At 41.4% G+C, this 27,991-nt stretch overlaps 1 protein-coding gene across 1 annotated transcript; it reads left to right on the forward strand.

Moving 5' to 3' along the window:
• Positions 1 to 27,991, forward strand: frs3 (fibroblast growth factor receptor substrate 3). Its single transcript, XM_048254513.1, has 7 exons — positions 1 to 782; positions 2,450 to 2,574; positions 3,699 to 3,787; positions 5,126 to 5,312; positions 20,509 to 20,670; positions 20,836 to 20,957; positions 22,948 to 27,991. The coding sequence occupies exons 3-7, from the start codon at positions 3,722 to 3,724 to the stop codon at positions 23,611 to 23,613; spliced, it is 1,203 nt and encodes a 400-aa protein (XP_048110470.1). The 5' UTR covers positions 1 to 782; positions 2,450 to 2,574; positions 3,699 to 3,721; the 3' UTR covers positions 23,614 to 27,991.

The following is a 27,991-nucleotide window of genomic DNA, read 5'->3' on the forward strand; positions in this document are numbered from 1 at the left end:
CAGGCTGCAAGACTTGTTCTCACAGTCCTCATGACCATAATAAGACATATGATTTTAAGGTTACTTTAAGACAAGTGCCCAATTGTCATAGTTATCATTTCACAAAATATCTCAAGGGATGAGAACGGAATGTTACAAACTATGATTCCGAATCATTAGCCTACAAGTTTGATGACAGTTAATGCTGCAAATAAAAGTTTATACTATAGCCATTAATCCCCAACATAGCCTTCTATGTAAAAACACTGGGCCAATGCCAGCTTTGTGGTCTTCTGCAGTGTATTGATAACAAGATAGATGATGGACTGTGAGTTGCCATCCAAAAGTAGAGTTGCAAAATCCAACCAGCAGGCTATCATCAGTCACCTGATTTGAAGTGTTACAGCACACATTTAAGACCGGCGTTGTTACCTATGTTCTTTTACATCTCTGAAGTTATTCGTGTACGTCACCATCCAATGGCAAACACGTTCTCACATCATCTCTTGGTCCTCCAGCGGCTCTACCTTCTTGTCGCGGCACCAGCCTTCGTTGTCTGGCTGTGAACTCTAACCTCAGTGGTCGGGAAATGTCAGAGAGAGGCCCGTGCTGCAGCAAGGGGGCGTTTAAGGGAAAAACAATAGCCTTTATTGTTATATATTTAATAATAATCCTTTTTTTTGGATGCGCAAATATATTAATCAACGCAAATCAACGATTCTCCATTCTCGTCCGCTGACAGCAAGCGCGCGGCAGTATTTGCAGCCTTCATCTCGTCTCGTATTGAAATCTTGGCCAAACATGTGAGTAGCAATCGCAGCTAAATTGTTTTTCCGTAAACATGTAATGCACCTTCTGTGGAGCTTATGGCTGATGCTTGTCTGCCACCTCCACTCTATTAACATATCTTCCCAGTAGTGTTGAATGAATTTCCAGCTATTCGTGCATTCATGGTCCTCAGTGCTAGTCATCACCGAACGCGGCAGCTTCATGTATGGTGCCTTTGTGTCATATCTTGTGAAGTGATTCGCTTGCGTTGTCACCTCATGCAGATTTCACAGTGCCATGTGAGGATTTTCTCCCCTGTGCTCAAGGTTGGCATTTCAGTTAGTCAGTAGCCTATGGTTTCCTGATTAAACGTTTCTAGATTCAAGTGGCACGTTAAAATGAGCTCTATTGCACTAGCCTGTTTATCAGTCCTTTCTATTGCATTTGCAAAAGCTGTGATGGCTCACCTCACTCACATCATTGTTGGAAGACGGGTATTGTTTGAATAGAAGAAGAATCGTTGTTGGTCTATATACAACTACTTGTCTGTATCGTACAAACGTTGCAATTTGAAATTATTTTTCATGACATACAGCGCTGGTCCCCGCGTCATTCAGAATAGGCTGCACATCGTTTGGCATCGTGCTCTGCAGTTGTTTGAAGTAGGTTACCTGCCATAGGAATAGTAGTCTGAAATCTGGTTTGTTGGATTGCGTTTTTTGTCATCATCCTCTTGGGGATATTTTGCCATATTAATTTCCACATATGTCACATCTGGTTCTTGAGTCACCTGTGGATTTTCTTACAAATTATCCTATTATTGCTGTTTAGGACTATATTTGTTTTGTGTATCCATAAATAGCCTATTTTTCCCTTACATTGCTATGCCTGATGTGGTTTGGGGATTGATAGGCTACTAGGCTTCCCATTAAATGTAACGCGATAGGCTACAACGCATTGTGAAACATTGTTTCACATTGTGCTCATTGATGCATTTCAAGTAGCCCAAGTTGAAATCGCGATGGGTACACAAGACAAAATAATGTCTGTAGCAAACTGTACTCAAGTTTTGTTTTCAGTCCAACTTTGGATAGACCATTACAGCTTATTGCAATAATTGGTTACCTCGCTTCAAGTTCTGGCTTGAATGTGAATGTTCTGATGAAATTTAGACTTGGTAGGTAGCACTCAGATGGACTATAGATGAGTTCTTGGCCTACATTGCCAGAAGTGTAAAATAGTTTGGTCTTACCGTGCATAGATAACCAACAATCCTGTTAGCAATGAAAAACGTGATAAAATGCTGACTGATGTTTCTTGAGGATAGTTGACAAGTATTTGCATTGCCTTGAAAAGTTCTTGCATTGAATGGGAATGACAGCTGTGTTTTCTGTCCCTCACATGACCATATGCCATCATAATGCATTTCAAGATTATACCAAAACATACCTCATAAAGTGGCAAACTGTCGTATTGTGTGGCTTTAATGTTAACCCCAGTGAAAGATACTTTACACTGATACTGGAGTGTCCTGATTAATTTGCTTGCAATAATTTATGTTCTTGTCAAGATTAATTATCTTTGTAGTATTTTAATTACATCTAGCCAAAGAGAGGTCATAGAAACCTTAGGGAGTGGGTGGTGGTGAATGTAGTGATATTAATGTAAAGTCAAACCCAAGACTTTTCTTCCAATCTGTCAGGAGAGGGGGTACTCGACACCTCAGGGAAATGGTTTTCCAACAAGAGGGCTCCTTCCTCGCCATGACCCCCAGCAGAGAACTCTGGGATTGACAGAAGCATCACTCCCACTGATGGCCTGGTGTGGGTAAGAAGCAGAACAATAAATATACATTTGAAGATGGATTAAATAGCACATGTATTAGTTGTGCCCTTTACCTTCAGTCCTTACAAGTCTTAATTAGACCCTATTCTGATTGGTCAATCAAAGCTCTGACATGTCTGAATGGAGCTGAAGGGGAGCCGCCCACCCACTCAGATTCCATAAGTATCTAGTACTCATTTGTCTCTATAGAGTCTTTTTTTTTTTGCTTAATAATTAAATTAATTTCCTAAAGCCAAAGCTACAGGTGCTCTTTTGTATATAATACATCTTCCCATCAATAAGTACTGTAGTCTTTCAGAAAGAAATTTGTGTTTTGACACGTAACACACTTTAAATACTTTATATCTAGATTACTAGATATATGTTGTAGATCTTATCTTACTAGATGTTTGCTAAACTTTACTTGACAACAGACAGCATGTGCTTATTATGTTATTAGGAGATTTAAGGGGCTACTGTTTGTCCACAGGATAGATCATGATTCATGTTTAACTGTAGCTTTTAGGTGTTTCAGTTCCCACTCTCTGCTGACTGCCATTTAGTATGGAGCAGAGACTATAGCACATTTCCATCAAATATAAACACAGTTCAAAAGAACAGTAGGATATAAAGTGTTGTGCATTTACATGTAATACATATGTAGTAAGTGTGTTCTTTCAGCTAGACACATGCTCTAAGCATGACAAGACAGGAGTACAACCTATTGTAAGGAAGGTCTGCTGTCTGTTATTACTGCTACCAACAAACGGTAGCTACAAATTTAGGTGTCTCTATTTTGGTATTTTGTCTTTTTAATACCCTACAAAAACTATTTAACTTGTGCACACGTGTTGGCAAGAAGTGAAGCTGCAAAATAAATAAATGTCACAGAATCATAGGAGGCTTTGGCCCTTTTTCCAGCTGTTGACTGAGTTGTGTAGCTTCCCCTTATTCTTTCTCTGTTAAAAACTTTCTTTAATAATATTTTGGCCCAGTTTCTTCATTCCGTTACGGATGACTGAAGTAGTGTGTGTCAGTCGTATGGTTTAGCTGTCTGAAGGTACTGCCTATAACGCCAACCTTTTCCCTGCCCGCACCTCACATTTGATCTTCCTCTCCTGGGCCAGGTTTCAGCTGTCCTGCTGAAGCTATGGGGAGCTGTTGGAGCTGTCTATACAGGGACTCCATTCAAGACAACCACCCCAACAAGTTCAAGGTACCTGTTTTGACCTGCTCTTGTATTATGTTTTCCATAAGAATTCTAGTGGTATTCGTTTGTTTTGGTGCAAAATGTTTATTTTTTCTGTATTTTTAATTTTCTGTTTATCTATTCAGTTTAATAGCATTTTGCCATAATGATCCATTTAGCATACAGCTCACCATTTGTTTCGCTGTGCAATATTTAGCCTAAAACATTATTCTGTGGAACCAAATCTTGTAGAATACGTGGCACAGAAAACAAACAAGCTGCATTAAAATGTTCAACCCGTCAAGACAACCCATTTCAACTGAAACTCTTGGTGTTAGATCATTATTTTGTTAATTGCTAATTAATTGCAGCTTAATTGTGCTGTGCAAGATTTCATGCGCACAGTTTCACAAAAAGTGGATTCCAAAGTGGACAAAGACAGTGTTCATCCTGTGTTATGTAGAAGATTTCGAGTGGTTTGACTAATTGAATGGAAAGGACAGGATGGAATGGTGCACACACACAAGGATGGGGTATTTGCAACTCTGTTTCCTGAAAACAGAATGGGGCAGTTTAGCACATGCAAACTCTCTCTCTCATTCCCCCTTACAGCATCCAGTTTGCATCTCTTTGGACTTTGACAGTGTTCAACACATGTAGTGAAGAACAGCCACTACTGTCTCTGTGATTTGGGCATACTTGTTAGATAATACTTCTATTTAGTGCTCATCTGGTCACAATACATAAACATACAGCTTATGATTCAATGTACTGAATAGTACAATGTAGCAAAACGACCAATGTGTTGATACATATTGAGGATGAATGAGGATCTTCCACTCAAACTGTTGCAATTATTTAGAAATACAATTAACATTGTAGAAATTTATCCTTAAGTACAATCCTCAGTTCAGCCATTTTTGGTCAAAGATTCAACATCACCAAGCTAAACAACTCAGAAAGCATCAGGCACAAACATCCCTGGTAGCCAATCACTTTGCTTGTTCACAGGGAGTGTGATGAAGGTTAGCAGGGAAAATCACATGCAGCTCCTCTAAAGATATAATGGATGTAATGTAACCTATATGCTCTGTAATGTAAATAACGTTTCAGCATTCAGTATTTCAGTAGTACCATGACATTCTATCTAAGATAGAAAATGTCACGTTAATAAATTATGTACAGTAATAATTATATCCATGTTGTTTTGCTTGGGTCAGTGGGGTCAATCAGATTACTTCAGATGGTGTACATTAAGTTAAGGAACAACAGCCCTCACAATTATGGAGACATAGGCCTTCTGGGATTTCTACTGAATATTTAATGAAGTAAAAAAAAATTAATTAATCATTTCTGTCAATGCAGGTGACCAATGTGGATGATGAGGGGAACGAGTTGGGCTCGGGAACTATGGAGCTCACACAGACAGAGCTCATCCTGCACACACGGAAAAGAGATGCCATCCGGTGGCCCTACCTCTGTCTCCGGCGCTATGGCTATGACTCCAACCTCTTCTCCTTTGAGAGTGGGAGGCGATGCCAAACTGGACAGGGTGAGTCTTCAATAGGAGTTATACAATTATATATTTGAGGCACATAAATGCTCCCATCTTGCCAAACTTGTTTAAAGAAAATGTTTTCATCAGTGAATAGTTCCATTATTGTGGATTTATCTATAGTAACAAAGCTAGTTAAAGCAACACACCAACTTTTTGGGAACTTTGCTTATTTGCCAACTTCTCCAGATGACCACAATACATACCCTTCTCTGGAAGTGGGTTTCACCAGTTAGCTCCCCTTTAGCTATAGGCTAGCTATATGCTAACTGGTGTAACCCACTACCAAAGAATTATGCTTAGCCAGGCTAATGGTGTCAAACAGGGATATTGCACACACAGAGAAGAGAAGGATATGTGTCCTCTTATTTAACTTGGGGATAGACTGCAAATAATGTATAATTTCCGGGAACCTACTTGCTTCAAATGACAGAGTGACTGATATTATCATTTGATGATATTGAAGATAAGAACAAATGTATAGCCAGTGTTGCATTTCTCAGCTTAGGGGGATTCAGAACACCACAGCTAGATTTTAAAGCTGGACTCAAAAGGTTGGAAGATATTTTTTATATTGGGTTTGCTTCACTGGTATTTGGTATGTTGAAGAGATCAGGTTTAAGTTCAACCTGGACAAAACTAAAGTAACAAAGTGTTGAACAGTGCACTGAACACCACAGCTGAGGAGGCCATTGTTCACTTTTTTCCCCCCGAGCCCGATGTAAATGTATATGTTCAATTTTCTTTTCAACTTTTCATTTTTTATTTTTCATATGTAAATGACTAGGCTATAGGTGGATACACTGTGCACACTGCCTTTTAAAAGCGCAGGTTTTATAGTCATGTCCCTGCTGATAGGATAGCACCTCTGACACAACCACAAAATGAGAGAAAACGACCTCAAAGCCTTTTTGGTCTGTGTGACACTTATTAGTAGGGCTGTCAATCGATTAAAAATTTTTTTTTTAATTAATTACATACTCTGTGATTAATTAATCTAAATTAATCGCATATATAATTTTTGCTGTGAAAGTGACATTAAAGTTCAAAAACTCTTTTATTATTATTTTCACTGTTCAAATAATTGGCATAATAATCTGTGATATGACCTAATATGCTGAGGAAATAAATTCAAAAGTGCTTCGGGAAGAAGTTTTTTTTTTTTTCACATACAAGGCATTTCATTGCAGAGGACTTTATTTTCAACACTTTATTTTTTATCAACACCATCAGGCCGTTTTTTAAAAGTAAATGTTCCAATCAATGATCTAGGCAGCACATTTTCTTCTCTCTCCTTCATTTTACAGTCTAATTTTTACTGACTAGAATGGCTCGGGGTCAAAGGTCATACGGAATCGATTAATCTGCACAAATTTTTTTTAATCAGTTATTTTTTCTCAAATTAATTAATCAAAATTAATCAGTTATTTTGACAGCCCTACTTATTAGTTAAATTTTCTACTTACAACATGAAAAATAGGAAATTGGAAATTCATAATTAATATTTTTGAGTTCCTGATTTTGTATTTGTGTAACAGTGGATAACTGACAAATATAAAATCGTAGCTGATTAAAGCTGATTGGCTGGCATGCTGAGTCCCAGCCCTCACAATGCTTGCATTAATTTGCCATGATGTGCACAGAATTTAACAAATGCCTCAGCATATGAGGAAGATGTATCTTGCTAAGTAAGTGCAGTGTTAAGTTTGACGTTGTTTGGATAACAAATGCAAAATATTGTAAAACATACAGTGGTGTGAAAAGTGTTTGTCCCCTTCCTGATTTTTTAATTTTTTTTGCATGTTTGTCACACTTAAATGTTTCAGATCATCAAACAAATTTAAATATTAGTCAAAGATAGCACAAGTAAACACAAATGTTTTTAAACAAAAGTTTTTAAACACAGTGTTTAAATGAAAGTTGTTACACTATGTTTTACTGGTATAAGAAGCACACATTGGCTTTTGCCGCTCTAGCCGCTGGCCACTTCCCCTCTCACACAGCACAGCGCAGGACCAGAGACAAAGGATAGAAGTGGAGCTTTGGCAGCACTGAATCATGCACGGCACGGGTAGTCAAGATGCAAGAGGTTTTGCTACAACATGCCAACAAACATGGGTAGGCTGCAGTGGCTATTCAAAACGATGATAAAAAATGATGTGCAACAGGCTAAACCGACACTTCGAATAGCCCAGGGCAGCTACTTTGGACTGTCATTAGACTTTGAATCGACAATTTCGACTGCAAGGTCACAAATTGAAACGAGCGATAATGGTCCCAAATTTACGGATGTTTCAGAATGCCACACATGCAAAGCAATACCAGCTGTAGACAAGGGGTGGCAGAGTGTGATGTCACTTATAGGCTCCCAGAGACTGTTTTTGAGTCCCACATTTCATATGATGCATCATTCCACAAAATGGTTAGTCTTCGCTATTATGAAGTTATTCAATAGGCTAAACATATAGCCTTAACTCAAAACAGCTGTTAAGCTTGTCATTTTGAAATGTCACATCCATGCTTAAATTCTGCTCACTGCACATTTATTATAATGTATTATAATATAATATTCATGGCCCTATTTTCGCAATGCAAAACCTGGCGCAAAGCGGATTATTATCCGGACGCAAAGTTTATTCCTATCTTACTCTCTGATTTTTTCGCCATGCGCTGTACTTTTATTAAGCTGGTGTAAGGAGCTAGATTGTCATGCCTGAAGGGAAAAAGGGTCATATTGAAAGGGCCTGTTTAGTAAGAAAAAGAGTACACAACAAATGAATAGGAATACCTACAAACAAATAAATGCACACATAAGAAAACAGTGCACGCTGTGGAAAGACAAGTTAGTTTCAGTGATTCATCAGATGACGAATTACCATTACACATACTTACAGTGGCAGGTGGGTCAGACAGCTACTGGGTAACAACCGTGTTAGAGGGCAACCCAGTACATATGGAGATAGATACAGGGGCTGCAGTGTCCCTTGTGTCAGAGACTGTGTATCAGCAACACTTGAAACATCTTCCGCTCCTGCCAAAATGGGAGGTGTTGAAGACTTACCCGTAAAACTCCAAATAATAGCCCGGGCTTTTATTTTCCCAAATCGCCAAACTGCACCGGCTAGTATTAAGAGACAGGCGTTTATATGAGACAGGCCATTAATTCCCTTTACACAAACCTTTTCCTCTGCAAAGATGCAAAATATTATCAAATGAATTATTTCAAACACACTGAATGTCTACCCATATGACTAGGCTATCCGATGACAATTACGGGGATAGCCAGAACAGATGAAACACGTTTTAATCAAACGTAATTTACAAAGAGATCGAATCACACTGAAAGCTCATATTTTGACACTAGCAACCTAGCCTATATCTGTCCTCTGTCAAATACAGTTGCATTATCAGCCCTGACCAAAACCGTTCAGGAATTATTTATGCAAAAGTGGAGTGTGCGTAATGTTTTATTCTCTCTTTTGTTTTGTTGCCAGCATAAAAACAAACTTGTTATCGGCCTATCCACAAATTTGAAACAAAAGGGATGAATTGAGCGGTGACGAAGTCGGACATATAGGCATAGTTCATATTGAAAAAAATTATATAATTAGGATCTCTAGCTTTTCCCCACCGCTGTCTTTTAATGCCATCTAATCATAACATTAGCGTGCGTAGTCTGCACCATACTGGCTTAAGCCCAATTCACAGATGAGCTGCAGATGAGCTGCAACATTCTATAAACCAGCAACTTGATGCAACATTCTAAAACCTTGCAACTGTGACTAGACATGGTGAATGCTTTATGACGGTTTACAACGACGTGCAACGTCTAATTCACAACGCTGCAACTCCTTTCTGCAACGGTTTCGTGTCATTGTGAATCTTTAAACAGACGATCTGACGGATTTTAGAAGATTTAAATACAACCCGAAATTAAAAAACAGACCAGGCCTCTATTTGAGACCGGCCTTTAATCCAAACCTGTAGCCACACCAGGCGTTTAAAAGAGACGGGCGTCTATTTGGGACTATTATTTGAAGTTTTACGGTATACGGGAGGAACCGTGGAGCTGGGAAAGGTCAGCACTGAACTGAATGGCCAATGTTTGGAATTGCCTTTGCATGTCGTACAGAGCGATCACCCATCCCTGCTGGGTCGATCATGGATGGACAAAGTAAAAATTGACTTGTCAGCAGTACGAATGTTAAACAAGGGAGAGACAGTGTAAGAGAAGATCTTAAAGAAGCACGCTGATCTTTTCACAAATGAACTGGGCCACATGAAAGACAGTACAGCAAAGTTGAGCATTAAACCAGGGAGCAGTCCACGATTTTTAAAGGCACGATCAGTTCCGTATGCTCTTCGGCCAAAGGTGGAGAAGGAGTTAGATGATCTAGTGACAAGTGGGGTGCTGGAACCAGTGAGTGTCTGACTGGGCCACACCAATCGTGCCTGTCCTCAAAAAGAATGGGACACTCCGGATATGTGGTGACTTCAAAGTGACTGTTAATCCAGTGTTACAAGCAGAGCACTACCCACTTCCCCTCATCGATGATTTGTTTGCAGGCCTGTTCCTCTGTGGAATATCTCGGACATGTGATCGACGCCTCCAGGCTACATAAAGCTCCTTCAAAGACCCATTGTGGAGGCTCCACCTCCTCAAAATGTGAATCAACTGCGCTCATATTTAGGGCTGCTTAACTACTACAGCCGGTTCATTCAGAATCTCTCCATGAGCTAGCATGTGACCCATCTCCCTATGGGGGTAGGTGCAGTGATTTCTCACATTATGCCTGACGGTGTCGAAAAAGCCCATAGCATTCGCTTCGAGAACACTAAATAAAGCAGAATCCAACTACGCTCAGATCGAGCATGAGGCCCTGAGCATTGTGTTTGGAATCAGGAGGTTCCATCAATATCTGTTCGGGAGGAGATTTACACTCCTAACTGATCACAAACCACTTACTGCTATCCTGGGACCACACACAGGCATTCCACTGCTGGCTGCCAGAAGAATGCAGAGATGGGCTTTGCTGTTGTCAGGCCATGACTAAGACATCAAATACAGGAAATCAGAACTCTATGGCAACGCAGACGGCCTCTTACGCCTTCCACTTCCTGTAACTAGGCCTATGACACGGCACTCAGACATCTTTTACTTCCACTAAGTTGAAGATGCCCCTGTTACAGCACATCAAGTGAAAATCGTCACCGGGAACAATCCGGTGTTGTCTATACTAGTACTAGAAGCCATAAAAAAAGGAAAAAAGATATCAGACACACCAGAAACTAAGCCATATGTGGTCAGACAACAAGAACTGTCTGTGCAGTCGGGCTGTTTGCTGGGGGGGAGAAGGGTCATCATGCCCCCATCACTGCGCAGACCCATGCTAAAACAGCTCCATGCTGGACACTGTGGCATAGTGCGCATGAAAGAGGTGGCCCGAAGCTACTTTTGATGGCCAGGATTGGACAAGTGCATTGAAGATAAAGCTAAATTGTGCACCACATGTCAGAGAGTGAGAAATGCACCGCAACCAGCTTCTGTTCATCCATGGGAGTGGCCAGCTGTAGCATGGCAGCGCATACACATCGATTTCGCTGGACCATTTGAGGACAAAATGTTCCTGCTGGTTGTAGACGCACACAGTAAGTGACCTGATGTTGCCATCATGACATCAACAACAACAACAAAGAAGACCGTTGTGAAACTGGGAGCAATGTTCAGTCGGTTCGGATGTCCGGATCAACTGGTGAGTGACAACGGGCCTCAGTTTGTGTCCGAAGAGATGGCTTTGTTCCTTAGAGTCAATGGTGTTCAACACATTAGGTCTGCACCCTACCACCCGGCCACTAATGGCTTAGCGGAGAGGTTTGTACAAACGCTGAAGCACAGCCTAAAAGCATCAGCGGGTCAGGGTACCCTCCACCAGCGGCTACACCGTTTCCTGTTGACCTACCGGATAGGGCTGGGACAACGCGTCGACATAATCGATAACGTCGACGCAAAAAATACGTAGGCGCAAAATATGCCTATTCGTCCAGCATAACGTGTGCCGCTAAATATTTTTAATTTTACACCTTCAGGGTTTCCCACATGTTGACTAATCTGTGGCTGGGAGCCACAAAATCGAAACCGGCCACCACACATTGACGTTCTATGTTGTAGCCTACTATTTAAATTAAAGATGAGATAAAGTCCTTTCACTGAGCTGCGCTTTTCACTCACGCAGCCTTTCCTTGCCCTGCCCGCTCTCTCTCGTAACGAACACGCTGCCCCTCCTCTGCAAAATATTCACGATTGTTGAAGGATTGTTGTTACCACATAGAAGCATTGCATAGAACACGGCGGGCTAAATTGCTATTAAATCCGCTTTGTGACCATGCATCATGACCATGCTGCGCAAATTTGTTCAAAACTGCTGAATTAAAGTTAACTGCTAAGGTCTTATCACAACATAGTACATTAAGGAGACTAAACTAAGTTATGCAATCAAGCAGTATCTCAAAGCTAACGTTAGAATACTGTTTGGATGTCAAGTTTAGCATGTTTACTTACAGCTGCTTGTCAATTTCGTTAGTCATGCAGGGTTCATTATATTGATTCTGAATGTTTGGAAAATCCCAATGTAAATGGAAAAGTGTTTTCCAAGACTCAAAAGTGCTTGTCCTAAGGAGAAGTACGAACCGTTATTTGAACTACGTTATGAATTGCATCCACACATCAGCAGCCTTTTAACTATGTTAATGTTAATTGCAAGGATTCCCTCACGAACGTCTTAAAGTGACAGGCACTCAATTAGACCTATACACTACTGAACTTGAATTGAATGCTACCTCTGACTAAGAATGCATTACTTTGCACTTGTATAGTCTTTTATTTTGGAATCTTAAGAGCAATAAACATATATTGCAATGTTAAGGAATTCATGTTTTTTTATTCAGATATGTAAATCAACATGTATAAGTTGCAATTAGTCAATTAATGGGTCGATAATCGAATCGGACTGAAAAAATGAATCATTAGATTAATCGATGCATCGAAAAAATAGATCGCTAGATTAATCGTTTAAAAAAATAATCGTTTATCCCCGCCCCTACTACCGAACCACCCCACATGGCATCACAAAGTCATCCCCAGCATCACTACTACTAAAAAGAGAACTGCACACGAACATGGACTTAAAGGGGAACTTGGCAACTATTTCAACGTAATAAACCCGTTTAGAAATCATTTGGATGGTTAAATGACCTGTTTCGGTGAAAATGGTGACTTTTCCCGCTGCCCCTAGCGTCCCCAGGCGGAAAACCAACCTTGCAATATTGAGACTACCGTCTCGGAAAGAGAAGTGAGAAACAAGAAAATCGTGTTTCTTACCTTGTAACATCCACATTGTCTGCCGAACTTATGCTAACCGTTTTGCTAGCTTGTAAACAAATCCATGTGCTTTATCATTATACCTTTTTCCACAGTTTGAAATAGCATAATGCACAATTTCTTCAGCAGAGGGGGAAATCCTGCCAAGTTTCCCTTTAATCAAACCACCAACAGGAAGTGAAATTGTGCAACACTGTCAGCAAAAACATGCCCGGTGGCAAGCTGCTGCACTACGGGTCCTTCTCTCCCGGTGACCAGGTTCTAGCTCGGAGTTATCATGGTGGACCTAAGTGGGTGCCTGCTGAGGTGGTGGTCGTGACCAGTCCACTGTCATACCAGGTATGCACCAGGAACGACATGATGTGGCGGCGCCACACTGACCAGTTGCTTGCTAGTAAGGACCCAGAGACAGAGGTAACGTCATTCACCAAGCAGAACGAGTACCCAGTGCAGGACACCCTGAGCCCAGGAGTCATGTCAGAGGTCAGGAACGATACGGAGACTCCACCCGCCACCCTTCATGACCAAAGAGGAGTGGACACAGCAGCCCAGATCTTTGTGGCTACCGGCCTGGGCCAGCACAGCCCCCCATGGAGAACAACCTCAGCTGGTATCCAACACGGGAGCGGCATCCTCCCGACCATTTGAACTTATAATTTACAAATGTAGCTCTCACATTCTGTCCTAAAATGGAAGTGTTCATTTTGATGGTGTTGTATTGCAATTGCAGGTGGTTGTGTTAAATAAGGGGGGTGTATTAGAGTTCTACACTTCTTATCCTTAATTCTGGCCCTGTTGGGCCACTGTACTGAAGCGCCCCTATTTGGCAGGTTGCTCTATGTACCGTATCTTTTAAGTTTCACATATAAATTGGGGGGGGGGGGGGGGTATAAAATAAATGAATTCATGTGTACATTTAGTGACTGTACACCCATCAGCCTGTAGATGGTAGTGTTGAGCGAAGGGTTGCTGGTAGAGGATGATGAGAGGAACTACAAGGCAGGACTGTCTTACACACACACTTTCTCTCATAAACACACACACATATACACACATGCGCACACACACATACACGCATACACATACACACACACATGTACACAAAGTCACATTCTGTATTTCCAGTATTGGCGTTACGTAGTTTGTCCACCATATGGCGCAGCGTATTGCTGCAAGACAGAGCCGTAGGTATGGTTCTGCTGCCAGACACATTCATTACTCCACTTCACTTCCGAAAACCACAATGGATAGCTTATGGTTTCACAGCTTTGTGGCTTGTGTATTCATCGTATAAGTAGGATGATTTTCAGGTGAAATGTGATTCCCATTTCTTCATGAAGCCGAAATAAACATGAGAATGTTTATCAGACATGCTTGGTTTTTACTGTAGGTACGTTAATCTTTCACCAGCTTAATGTTATATCCATAGGTAAAATAACATTAACGTTTGCATTGGTTGAGTGATGGAGGCGTAGATTGTTGGTGTAGTTTTGAAACATAAACGCGGTTATATGAGCAAATTGATAACAGCACTGTAATATCTCTTTCGACTGTCATCCCATTGTGTTCTGACTATACTGACAGGAGCTAAGTTAGTTAGCCACAAAACTAGTTAATCGCTATGTGAGGGTTTGCTGTAGTGCTGTGCGGTATGATCAAAAATGTATATCACAGTATTTTTCAAAAAACGGTTTCATGGTATAATCAGATGTTCACAGCATTTTCTACAGGTTGAGAGAGGAATTGCTGCAGTAGATTGACTATTGGTCTATTTTACTGTCATGATGTTGACTAACTCCACACTAGTGGTAAAGCAGGTTTGCATGGCCCCAGGAAATGATGCTGTTTACAAAGAGCCACTCATGAGTCTAATGAAGTAAGGAATCAGAATGCAAAGACAATTGCAGTCAAAATACAGAACCTTTACTGTGCAAATTTCACAAACATCTTGTATAAAACCAATACAAAAAGTAGTGCAACTTGCAATAATTATACTTTTTTGAAAATGATACAATTGAAAATAAAACCTCTCTGCCAATATGCTTACTCTGTCAAATAGGCCTATCAGAAACGTGCCTTAATGCATGGGTTCCCAAACTCCATCAATGTGGGCCTCCCCTCTGAAAACAGTGACACCTCCGGATCCGTTCTAGTGGTCATTATTTCTTGGGAAAGGACCTCTGAAAACAAGAATGACCGCTGTCAATGGCAACGGAGTTTGTGCTTGGAACTTCATTCAAAAGTGAAAGCAGACAGTTGATCAGCTGTGTTCTAAAGAATGTTTGATTCAAGTTCAGCGTGTGTTAAACTATTTGTTTCTCAGCAAAAGCCACGACTCGAAACGGTAACAAATAAGTGTAAAGAGACATATCATGGAGTTTATTTTTTCGCTTTGGCAAGCAGTCAGATAATAAGCGGGATATTAATGATACGCCGGGTCATCATGGGAAAATAAGTCCCTTCAGGGCGAAAACAAGACCCTCCGCTGGCCGGGTCCGGGTTCGCCTGTCGGGACTTATTTTTCCCATAATGACCGGCGTTCTATACATTATCCCTTACTTATAATGTTGACATTACATAATCATTGAAAAAAAAAAAAGATAGTTCTAACATGAAATAAACGTTTTTCCTTCTTTTTTGAATCAACCTTCCGCGCCTCCCCTCAAATTATTTGGCGCCCCCCAGGGGAGGCGCGCCTCACAGTTTGGGAACCTCTGGTGTAGACAACTGCCATATTGGCGTTACAAACTAACCCCATGCATTACTATGGAGAATTTTTTGAGTGCTGTATCTCCTCATTAGAAAGTCTCTAGCAAAACTAGTTGTTCTGGTACCCCCCTCCCCCCCCCCCCCTCAAAAAAAAAAAGTAACTTTTACTTAAAGTACATTTTAAATGAACTACTTTTTACTTTTACTTGAGTACATTTTCAGATCGGTATTTTAACTTGTACTTGTAATAATATTTCATCAAGGTATTGGTACTTTTACTTGAGTACAATAGTTTCGTACTTTTTCCACCTCTGACATTCATATCATAACGAAAATATACACCGGTATACCGCCCAGCACTAGTTTGCTGGTGATGCACCCTAAACACCAGGCTAGGACATTTCTGCTTGCTAAATAGGAGCAAATAATAAATATATAGCACAAATAAGTAGCACACATTGGCTCTCTCCGCTCTACTACCCCTCTTACACACCACAGCGCAGGACAAGGGTACTTGGTACTTGGGACCAAACACTGAGGGGGTAAGCAGAGTTTTGGCAGCACTGAATCATCACGGGTCAAAATGCAAGATGTTTGGATGATTATCATTTCTGTCATTAACAATTAAGGCTCCCTGTACGCAATTTGCTTGTATAAAATGATTCCGCTAACACGCCAACAAACACGGGTATGCAGTGTCTATTCAAAACGACGAAAAAATTATGTGCAATAAACTGACAATAGGAATAACCCAGGCTATTTTGGACCTGAGACTTGGATTAAACAAAAAACAATTCTGACTGAAAGGTCCCAAATTGAAAAGAGTGATACACTAATGGTCCCAAATTTAAGGACGGACGTTTCAGAATGCCACACAGCTACAGAGAACAATTGGCAGACAGAGCGAGATGTCACTTATGCTGCCTACCAGAGACACAGTCTCATTGTTGCAAATTTCATATGATGCATCATTCCACAAAATGGTTGGTCTTCTCTATCATAAAGTAATTCAATAGGCTTAACAAACATATAGCCTTAACTCAAAATAGCTGATCAGATGCACATGCAGATGTCACATGCAGCCATGCCTAAATTCTGTTCACTGCACATTTATTAAAGGCTAATGTATTACAATCTAATATTCAATATTCTTGAATAGCTGAAATAATGTTTTTCCCTATCATCTTATTTTTAAAGCATGCCTACCTGCGGGCATGCAATTTGCAGTGGCGATTCTAGACATTTTTAACAAGGGTGGCACTAGTGAGGCACTGATTAATTCAAGGGTGGCATGAGCCTACACAAAGTTGCGAATTAAGGAGTATTTCCTGATCGGGGAAACCTTTTGGTCCGCAGTTCAATTGTGCCGCAAATTAACAGACAGAAGCGGGGCGTGATTTAAATTCATGGCTCCGTAGACCAGCAATCTACTCGTCGAGGAGGCTCATAATTTGAGAAACGCTGCAGATCATAGACAGAGAAAGCTCTGTGAAAAGAATGCAGGCATAGGCCTATGATTTTGTTGTGACACGCTACTATGGAAAATTAACTTTATAAAGACCGGCTCGGCCAAAAAAATAAAAGAAAAAAGTATGCCAGATGGCCAGTCCAGCCCTGCGTTCAGGAATTATTTAAGCAAAAGTGGAACGTGCGCAATGTTTCATTTATCCCTCCTGATCGGGAGGAATAAGCAGGCATGGGGGATGAAAAAAACAGTTTAGCCTAAGCTATTTAAACTTCCCATAATTTCAATATTTTACAACAAATGCTCAGAATATGTAGCCTAGATGCTACGAGAGTTTAGTGAGTAGGCCTAAGCTTGATGAACCATAAATGAAAAAAATTCTTAACATTACATTAGGACATAATTGCCATAAAAACATTTACAAAAGTATACAGGCCTAGCCTACAGTTAACACTTAATGACCTAGCAAATGTCGGCGACTTAAGTGTGTGATTAGATAAATAGGCAGATGCAATAGGTAAATAGATATCTTTGTGTGTTAGCACAAGCAGTAGCCTGTAGGCTAATAAAGGCCAGCGTGTTTGCCACTTACATTAGTAGTTTATGGCAATGTGGTTATCACCTATAGACCAAGACCTATTTTATTTTTATTCATTCTATTCTATGCACTCTTTTATTTCTTAAACAAATAAATTGCTGTATATGAAGAGCCTTTCATTAGGAATCTAGATAGATAGGCCTATTCAAATACATAATGCTCCACCTTGATTAGAACCTCGTTATGGGAGAAAATGTTTACATCGTGTTTGTTATAAATGACTATCGGCCGATATATCGGTTATCAGGTTTTGAAAAACTCAAATATCGATATCAGTAGGTTATCAGCCTTCAAAATCCCCTATCGGTCAGGCTCTATAGGAGATGGAGACAAATTGACATACACACACACACACGCATACACACACACACACAGTACAAGCATACACAAAAGTTGCAAGAGTAGGGGGTGGAGTAGGAGATGGAGACAAATTGACAAGCGTGACAAGTGGGAGAGGATGTACAGGACTGAGTGGCGGTCATATTTTGTTAATACTACAGTACACAATCTTAATCATATGTTAAATTACATATGGTAATTACATCATTAGTAATAGTACCACAAAATGGTTTTACACATTATTCCAAGTTGATGAATAGCAGTGGCTGTTAGTTCTGCCTTTGGAAATAGCACTATTTAATGTTTTAGTTGAAGGTTTTTTGTTGAAGACAAAACAGAGATATCTAACTCAAAATACTTTCAAAGCAAAAAATTCCTATGTCTGGCAATGACAAGATTCCTCTGTAAAAACAAGCAGAACAGGAATCATCTGTGCAATCATCTCCAGTCAGTTGCACATATTGTAAGTAGGCTGCTATCAGAAGATTTCATCTCTAGATGGCGACATGCACCCTAATAGGTGATGACCGCAAGACAAGTACTGGTAGTATAGCCATGTTCCAAAGTCAAGGAAGCATACTCAACGGCAAGTCTTTTCAAGGACACCACATCATCAAAAAAGTCAGGGCCATCCAATTTATCAAACCATATTATGTTGCAATTACATAAAGGAGTATAGTTTTAATGAAACAACACCTTATTGTGTTCAAATAGTCATTTCAATTCAGTAATCCATTTTTCTAAATGAATCTTGTAAGGTAAGTGTATATGCTGGGGACAAGAGAGTTTGTCACAGTTACTAAACCACAAAACCAGGAATTAAGCAAACCCCTCTGGCTCCGCCCCTGGCTCTAACATCATATGTGATGAAGACAATGGAGCGACTGGTCTTAGGTATGCTCAGACCCCAGGTACGCCATGCTGGTTACAGTTTGTATACCAGGAGAAAGTGGGCGTGGACGATGCCATCACTTATCTTCTACACAGGACACATTCTCACCTAGCCTGGCCATTTGCCATCCCCTTGGTACGCTTCGCTTCCACAAGGGTCTGGGATCTCGGCTATTGACGAACGTTTGCAAGCTACTTCAACATTTTGTTATATATGGCTAGTTATTTTCCTGGATTACAGATTACCTGACCGAGCGACCACAGTTTGTCAGACTGAAGAACTGTCTCTCTGACACTGTGATCAGCAGCACCGGAGCGCCACAGGGAACTGTGCTCTCTCCAGTCCTGTTCACCTTGTACACATCTGACTTCTGCTACAACACCGAGTCATGCCACATGCAGAAGTTTTCTGACAATACTGCAATTGTGGGGCGTATCAGGGACGAGCAGGAGGAGGAGTACAGGAGCCTGGTGGAGGACTTTGTGCAATGGTGCAAACTCAATCACCTTCAACTCAACACTTCAAAGACCAAGGAGATGGTGGTGGATTTCCGCAGGTCTAAGCCAGCTCTGCTACCAGTCTCCATTGATGGGGTCAATGTGGAGGTGGTAAGCACCTACAAGTATCTGGGTCTCCACCTGGACAATAAATTGGACTGGAAGCACAAAGAAGAAGGATGCTGGGCGACTTGACAGGCTGGTAAGGAAAGCTGGCTATGTAGTGGGAGCTGAACTGGAGTGCATCACTTCAATATCTGACAAAAGGACCCTGAACAAACTGATCAACATCTTGGACAATGAGTGTCATCCACTCCACAGCACTATTGTAAAGCAGAAGAGCCTGATTAGCTGGAGACTTCGCTCACTGCCTTGCACAACAGACAGACTGAGGAAGTCATTTGTCCCCAGGGCCATTGAACTGTTCAATGCTTCACTTAAGGGAAGAGGAGAGAGACTTCTCTGCATAGTCTGTCTGCCTCTCCACCCTCTCCATGTTTGGGTACTGTCTGTCCACTAGCCACTTTTTACCACTGTCTTTCTGCCTCACTGTTTGCATGCTATATTAGCACATATGCATAACCCCTCCCTCCATGCCACAGCCGGATTGTGGCCACACTTATACCTTTCCTAATATAGTTATATATATACAGATATAGTTTTTTCTATAGTTGTTTTATATGACCTTGCCTACTCTCTGATATGTCCATATTTATTTTATGCTGGTCTCTAGACTTTATTCTTGCACTGTTGGACTTACTCATTTAACCCATCACCATGACATTCACTCACACAGAGCACCTTACCTTATTATGCACAGAGAATCACAGGCTCAGTCCCTGCCTCAGTCATTGCAAGCACCTCTTGATTAATCACCCACTATGCGGATACTGTTTTTAGAATTGATTTAGATTAAGTGTTAATTAGTATAATTTGTATTTTAGTGTATTCTTTATCTTCGACTGTCATTATTGCTTAGTTGTGTTTTTTATATTATATACTTTTAATTACTTTTTTCTGCTGTTAGTGAATGTGTGTGAGATGTCTGTATGCTACTGAGACCTTGAATTTCCCCTTGGGGATCAATGAAGTATACAGTATTTTATTTTGATACATGGCATGGCTACTGTATTTTGACGTTTATTTTGTTTATTTTATTTGTTATTTTATTTCCCAATACACTTTGATGCATTTTTGCCCATCCCTGCTCATATGTATACATTTGAGGGGATTTTGAGATCTCTTTAATTTTTTGTTGCAAAAAGTTTGGATGACAGTTTAGAATTTCTCAAGTTGATGTCTGGTCTCTCCACAGGAATCTTTGCATTCAAATGCTCACGTGCAGAGGAGATCTTCAACCTACTGCAGGAACTCATGCAGTGCAACAGTATCAACGTGGTGGAGGAGCCGATGCTAATGACCAGGCCAGCACACACACCTGAGATAGACATGTCACGAACACCACAAACACCCAATAGTAAGTGGCGGCCTATTTCATTTCATTATGATTTACCTTGCTTTCACAATTCACACAAAACAGGCGTTTTGAAGTTATGAATAACAAGATGTTGACATATTTATTTGTGTTGATGTCTTGAAGGTATTTAAATCTTTCTTTGTGAATCTGACCCTGCCATTTTAGCTCCAGCATTCCCAGTTCAGGGCTTTCCCAATGGATATCCAGGCTACTCAATCAGCGGTGACTCATCTCAGCCCTCTCTCAATGACGACCACGGACACAGCCTCATGGGTTTAGATGATCAGGTAATCATGTGAGAGGAGATCCACTAACATGTGAAAACGTACAGGATGAAAGATTTGAAACATGTGATCAGAGAAAACATACATGGTGCTTTGTGACTTCAATATGGGCATATAGGACAATGACAATGTGTAATAGGGTGTCATGTCTTTTGAACTTATCCCTTGATTCATTAGATTAATCATAGGTTGGGTGTCTTTCAGTTCCCTTAAGTGAGTCCACCAGAAATAGTCAGTGACACTTACTGTATTCATGGTTTGTCTCACTGGTGTTACATTCTCAGTGAGTGGCGCTTTTTACATTCTCATTGAGTGGTGAATTTTGCACTGATGAGACAAAACATTCTGACCAGCCCAATGTGCTGTTGGTGGCACCAAAACGGCTGCCAAGGCACATACTTTACAAGACTCTGATGATGTTCTCAGGTATCCGGCTCTATGTCTACAGCACACGGCACTGTTGGAGTCTTAAACAGCTTAAACAGCTTAAACTCCTCTAGCATGACACAGTTGCAGGATAGCCTGTCTAAACTGAGAGAGACTTGCACAATAACGCCAGACTGCCGCCGCCTGCATCCAAAATAATTTTGCCATGACAGGATTGGAACCAATCGTAAGAACAACAAGTAAACCAGAAATAACATGTTGTGGACAATCCACATTTCCACAGAACTAATGTGTGTACAGTTTCCAATGGAACTTTCCACTGAATTGGCACTCTCTCTTTGGATTGTCTGCAGCCTTCTCTGTGAGCCCCAACGTCATTTAGCAAGGGCTACCCCTCCTAACAGATCCAAGCATAGGTTGTCAACAAGTGACAGTGAAGTACATCTTCTTAAACATAAACAAAAATGTATTGGCTTGTTGTAGGTAGATAGATGGCACACTATACTACAGCCACTGTCATATAAATGACATGTAAGGACATGTAACCATAACTCATTTTTTAAGACCTGGCTTCAACATTTTGTTATATATGGCTAGTTATTTTCCAGGAGGAGGAGGAGGAGGAGGAGGAGGAGGAGGAGGAGGAGGAGGAGGAGGAGGAGGAGGAGGAGGAGGAGGAGGAGGAGGAGGAGGAGGAGGAGGAGGAGGAGGAGGAGGAGGAGGAGGAGGAGGAGGAGGAGGAGGAGGAGGAGGAGGAGGAGGAGGAGGAGGAGGAGGAGGAGGAGGAGGAGGAGGAGGAGGAGGAGGAGGAGGAGGAGGAGGAGGAGGAGGAGGAGGAGGAGGAGGAGGAGGAGGAGGAGGAGGAGGAGGAGGAGGAGGAGGAGGAGGAGGAGGAGGAGGAGGAGGAGGAGGAGGAGGAGGAGGAGGAGGAGGAGGAGGAGGAGGAGGAGGAGGAGGAGGAGGAGGAGGAGGAGGAGGAGGAGGAGGAGGAGGAGGAGGAGGAGGAGGAGGAGGAGGAGGAGGAGGAGGAGGAGGAGGAGGAGGAGGAGGAGGAGGAGGAGGAGGAGGAGGAGGAGGAGGAGGAGGAGGAGGAGGAGGAGGAGGAGGAGGAGGAGGAGGAGGAGGAGGAGGAGGAGGAGGAGGAGGAGGAGGAGGAGGAGGAGGAGGAGGAGGAGGAGGAGGAGGAGGAGGAGGAGGAGGAGGAGGAGGAGGAGGAGGAGGAGGAGGAGGAGGAGGAGGAGGAGGAGGAGGAGGAGGAGGAGGAGGAGGAGGAGGAGGAGGAGGAGGAGGAGGAGGAGGAGGAGGAGGAGGAGGAGGAGGAGGAGGAGGAGGAGGAGGAGGAGGAGGAGGAGGAGGAGGAGGAGGAGGAGGAGGAGGAGGAGGAGGAGGAGGAGGAGGAGGAGGAGGAGGAGGAGGAGGAGGAGGAGGAGGAGGAGGAGGAGGAGGAGGAGGAGGAGGAGGAGGAGGAGGAGGAGGAGGAGGAGGAGGAGGTGGAGGAGGAGGAGGAGGAGGAGGAGGAGGAGGAGGAGGAGGAGGAGGAGGAGGAGGAGGAGGAGGAGGAGGAGGAGGAGGAGGAGGAGGAGGAGGAGGAGGAGGAGGAGGAGGAGAGGAGCAGGACGAGGACGAGGAGGAAGAGGAGGAGGAGGAGGAGTACGAGGAAGAGGAAGAGGAGGACGAGGAGGACTTTGATGAGTACGAGTTCTCCGAGGGGCCTGGCACACCCAACGGCTACCACCAACAGGAGGCTGGGGTCCACCGTGACGCCCTGCAGAACTACGTGAACACCGACCAGATGCAGATCCCTGCACCCCCGCGCCACGCCTGCCCCCCCCACCTGCCACCCCACCCACAGAGGCCCTGCCAGGCCGAGAGGGGCGGGCGGATCTTTGGCTTCCCCCACCTCCGACGAAGGTCTGGAGGAGGGGGCAGCGCCAGGGGCGGGAGAGGCAGCTGTGAACACGGTCACATGCCACCACCACCATCCCGCCAACTCAACTACATCCAGGTGGACTTGGATGGTGAGTCGCCATCAGTCTGTCAGGGGCATGGGGCTGGGGCAGCTGGCGTGGGCCCTGTGTCCCAGCGCTCCCTGGCTCACAAGAGAGGCATGGCAGCATCGGCCTCAGGCCCACCCCCACCGCGCCGCAGTGAGTTCTACGCCGTCATCGACCTGAAGAAGACGGTGGCCATGTCCAACCTGCAAAAAGCCCTGCCGCGTGATGATGGAACCTCGCGAAAGACTCGCCACAATAGCACTGACCTGCCTCTGTAGGACTGGGAGGAGAGGGAGAGTGTGAGTAAGGCGGCTATTAAAAGTTAACTCAAAGCGCTCCAACACTAATGTCTGTGCATTATCGCCATGGAGCAGTTTAGTTTTTTCCTCATGTTTAATACCTCTTCCACCACACCTTCATTATAAATAAAGGTTACACAAAGGGTCCTTGCTGAACACTACTGGATGAGATAATGTAGCATGACGGGGAAGGATTTGTTATTAGTTTTTTTTTTTTTTAAATAGTTTAAAAGTCCTGTCTTGGGGAATCAATATTCTACTGAATGGCTTGTTCAAAGCTGAGGATCTCCCAACTCCATGTATTTAAGATTTTGTTTAGCTCCTTGAGGACAGTGTTTACAATTTTTCACTCAAAAACAAGTACTGAATCAAAACGTATCCTCTACAGTACCATAATTAAACAGGATGTAGCAGAATCCTTATTTTGTGTACCCACGTCTGGCCTAAATTACAATCATATCAGAGAGCATGTACTGAGTTCATTTTAGTGAACAATTTTAGGTACACTGAATATGAATTCAGTGAAGAAGCACTAACACAAAGTGAAATCGTTAACATGCTTCTCTGGGTAGGTCTTTGGGTTAGTGTCATCTGCCTTCAATACAGAAATTAGAAATTGCACATTATCTTCCACAATTGTAATGAAACCTCCTCACACACCAGTATAAGGCTAAATTTACATTGGCATGCTGGATTAGTGGATGGCCACATTTATCAGTCGTATTTGTTTCATAATAAGGGAGCAACATAAGTAATAGGTTTCTTGGACTTACTGGTTATGTAATGCATATTTAGGGTGCATCAGGTTGAGTATAACGGTACATAAGTCCTATGACTTTGGTGATGTTCAAAAGAGTTTGGCCATGGAGTATTTTTACTTATCCTGTGAAGAGCAAGGACTGTTTTTGTCTAGAGTCCTAAAATGCAGGATGTGCCATACTGTGATCATGCCTTGCTAAAAGCTCAAACCTTCAGGCTTAAACCTTCAGAGATAATGCTGCTTGTAAACAAGGAAACAAAGATGGCTCATGTATATACTGTATGAGAAAGAGAACATATCCTCTGAGACGTATAGCATAGTAAGACTTGATAAGATACTGCCAGTGTTTGATATGTTTATAAAAAGTGATTGACATCCCCTTAGAAATGACCTCTTGAAATATCATCTATTACAGGGATGGGATAGGAGGGTATTTAAAAATCATTCCATTAAGTTTTTTTTACTTGACAGGACAGATTTATTTATTATTTATTTACTTATTTATTTATGTATTTATGTATGACGTTACCTTTTGAACAGCATTAAGCTCCATTGTGATTGTAATCCAGACAATCTGGAGACCAAAGTTTCACTTGTGTCAACATCATAGATAGATAGCCTACCAGCGGAGCTGAATGTTTGCTCAGAAAATATACAGCATGTATGGAGGAGATTTTTCTCTCACATATTGTTGATGTATAGTGCCAAATTTGAAGTTGCTAAAATAAACATAAAGGACGTAATTTATATTACATTAAGAGAGGATTTAACCTGAGGGCTACTAATAACTTCCACAACATAAATGCAGCTCAGTCAATTCTAACTGGGCACTTCCTTTAGCAGTCAACTTGGTCTAGTCAAAGGCATTGACCAACTTCTGGTCATGGGATCATGTTGCCCTGCTCTCCTTTCACAACGCGCTTGTGGCTATACTTAGCAAAAGGAAAAAGCTCAAATGTTTTTCTCACACAGTTTCCTGTTACACACCTTATAGAAGAGAGAAAATATGGAAGTCCAGAGCATTGGTATGATGTCCTTGTCATCATGGCCAAACCTTTCATCACATCACAGGATCGGCTTGCCTCATTGTCACACAATAGTAATGCATAGCTTGCACTTCGACTTATTTTAATTTTTTTTTTTTTTTTTTGACGGCTAAAGCCAGATTCACTAAAGGGCTTTAGTGTGTGCAGAATGTCATAAATGTGTCTAACCTACTTACACCTGAGTAGAGTTTCATGTGATTCTGGCCTCTGATTCGAATAACATTTTGCATATTAAGCCATGCTACATGACAATAAGGCCACGTAGATAATGCAGAAGATGCGCATTGCTAATCTGTTGACTTAGAAATATATAAGCTTGAAGAGAAGAAAAATATTTTGCCACTTTTCTGAGGGGGTATATTAATTTCTAAACATATATTTTTTATGGTATAGTATGTTTTAAAGAGTGTTTACATTTTGCAATAATGGCCAATGAGAGTTAATCAGACTGGAACCAGGTTGTCGTAGCAATGTAAAAATGGTTGTGCAGTGTTGAAATTCCTCTGGATCACACATGTCTGAATCATCACTGACCTCACTCAGGCTTTTTGTGTTGATAAATATGTTCTGTTGTGCTTCAGTTAAGCTTGGTTAAGAAAGAATAGACCACATGATCTGAATCCATTTCTGAAGCATACAATATTTACACTTTTACAGTAGGTGACTCAACTGTGCCATATTAGTGATTATTGCCAAATACTGTTTTGGGCACTTATGGCATTACTGAATGTTGAAATCTATGAATCCATAAGAACCAGAGTAGGCTACATTTTCTTAATGTGTGTGTTTACACTAGTATTGTAGGTTTCACATGAAAACTGAATGTTTTTGAAGGTTTACATCAGAGAGAAAAAAACATTTAAAGTTATCATCAACTGCTTTTACTCAACATTTTATAATTTGTCATTTGTGGTGTTTTGGCATTTTTTTCTTTTGATATGCATAGATTGTAGGTTTTTATGGAACCATTGTTTTTATGCTGAGGATACCTCAGAACATTATCAGAAGCTGCCAGTGCCTACCATTGTGTCTATGTCCTAGCAGCATCAACACCTGTTGCATACCTATAATTAGCATCCCATTAGAAGACTAGTTTGTACTTCAGACTCTTCAAAGCAATCAATAGGTCAGCTTCTTTATATAAAATAGCGTGACTTTCTCTTGTCCACAGAGAAGTTGATTTTAACCCAACAGAAATCAGTTTTATTGAAGAAAAAAAAGAATCCATCAGCAATTTGTTCAATCAAGAGCTGTATTATCTTGATTGTTACTTGCGGTTGAGTGAGTGCTGGTCAAAACAACTCTTTGGCAAACCTGGTTGATTGTAATGTACACTGATGGTTCTGTGTGCCAAATTTGGATGAGAGCAAAGCCCATAAAGGACAGACTTCACTGGGGACTAGTGGCTCACTCTCATTGCTGTATTTTCCCCCCAGAGTATGAATGTAATAAACAGTAAGACCACCGTGTGCAAGTGGACACTTGCACTCATATGTTTCTATCCTTGCCATGAAAATAACAAAAGATAAAAAGTGGAAGTGTTATCATTGATGTTTTGTCTCTAAACGTTTCAAAAAGCAGAGAAATTGCAGTTTGTTTTCTTTGTATACAGTATTTACATTTCTTCTATGTATGTATTTCTGTGTATGTACATACATATATATATATATATCTATATATATCGACATATATATGTGGGTATGCGGTGACAGTCTGCTTCTTGTATGTTTCATTTGGGAAAGGTGAAAGGGAAACTTCACATTTGCCACTGCGGTTAAACACGGGCACAGGGGGAGACAGAGTAGAGTGAGTGAGTGACAGAATGAGGAAGGATGACAGTCGAAGAATTTATTAATTATTATTCTATTGGTTGAAGCATTGCCATGTCACTTTGCAGAAAGCTCCTTTAGTAATATTGTCATTTTATCAACCTCCCCCTTTACTCCCCTTCCCCAAACAAATCAGGCATGCCCTCTGGTGAATGCTATTTTCAGTTCTTTACACCTTTTGAATCGTAAAGGCTTGTACAATTAAAATGAATGTGATTCAATGTATTATGTCAACATTAAAATAATCAAACTGTAAAGAGATATTTTGATTACTATTTCAATCCAAAGTGGATTTTTACACACTGTTTTTCCTTTGGAGGAAAAAAAATCGCAAATGCTGCCTGGTTAAGACATACTTTCAACTCACCTAACGGATGAACAATTTTACCAACAATGTTGTTGCATACTCAAAAGAAAATAGGTTATTAATTTAGATTTTGCCTAAAGTTAAATGCTATTTTTTTTCAGATTTGCTGTAACAGTTAGCTGCTGGATAGCAATTTAAGCATGAATTCAACTGTGTAGGAGTCTGGCTTTTGTGGACAGCAGAATGAGAATGGTCTTAAAAATGCTGTTTTTGCAGGAAGCTGTAAATATCCCTCACAAGGTAGTCTTGTCAAGTTTTTGTCTTTCCATCTTCGTATCCTTTTTATTTTGTTTAACTGATTTTTGATAATGTGTCATTGTGATCAACAAACATATTAAAATGAAAATAAACTTTC

The sequence above is a fragment of the Alosa alosa genome, chromosome 10 (assembly GCF_017589495.1).
Source record: "Alosa alosa isolate M-15738 ecotype Scorff River chromosome 10, AALO_Geno_1.1, whole genome shotgun sequence".
NCBI classification, from domain to species: Eukaryota; Metazoa; Chordata; class Actinopteri; order Clupeiformes; family Clupeidae; genus Alosa; species Alosa alosa.

Bases quoted from the DNA above. Each gene is read 5' to 3' on its own strand.
- frs3 (XM_048254513.1), top strand. From the start codon at position 3,722: ATGGGGAGCTGTTGGAGCTGTCTATACAGGGACTCCATTCAAGACAAC. The intron at 5,313-20,508 runs GTGAGTCTTCAA...GTCTCTCCACAG, and splicing joins GCGATGCCAAACTGGACAGG to GAATCTTTGCATTCAAATGC. The intron at 20,671-20,835 runs GTAAGTGGCGGC...CTGCCATTTTAG, and splicing joins AACACCACAAACACCCAATA to CTCCAGCATTCCCAGTTCAG.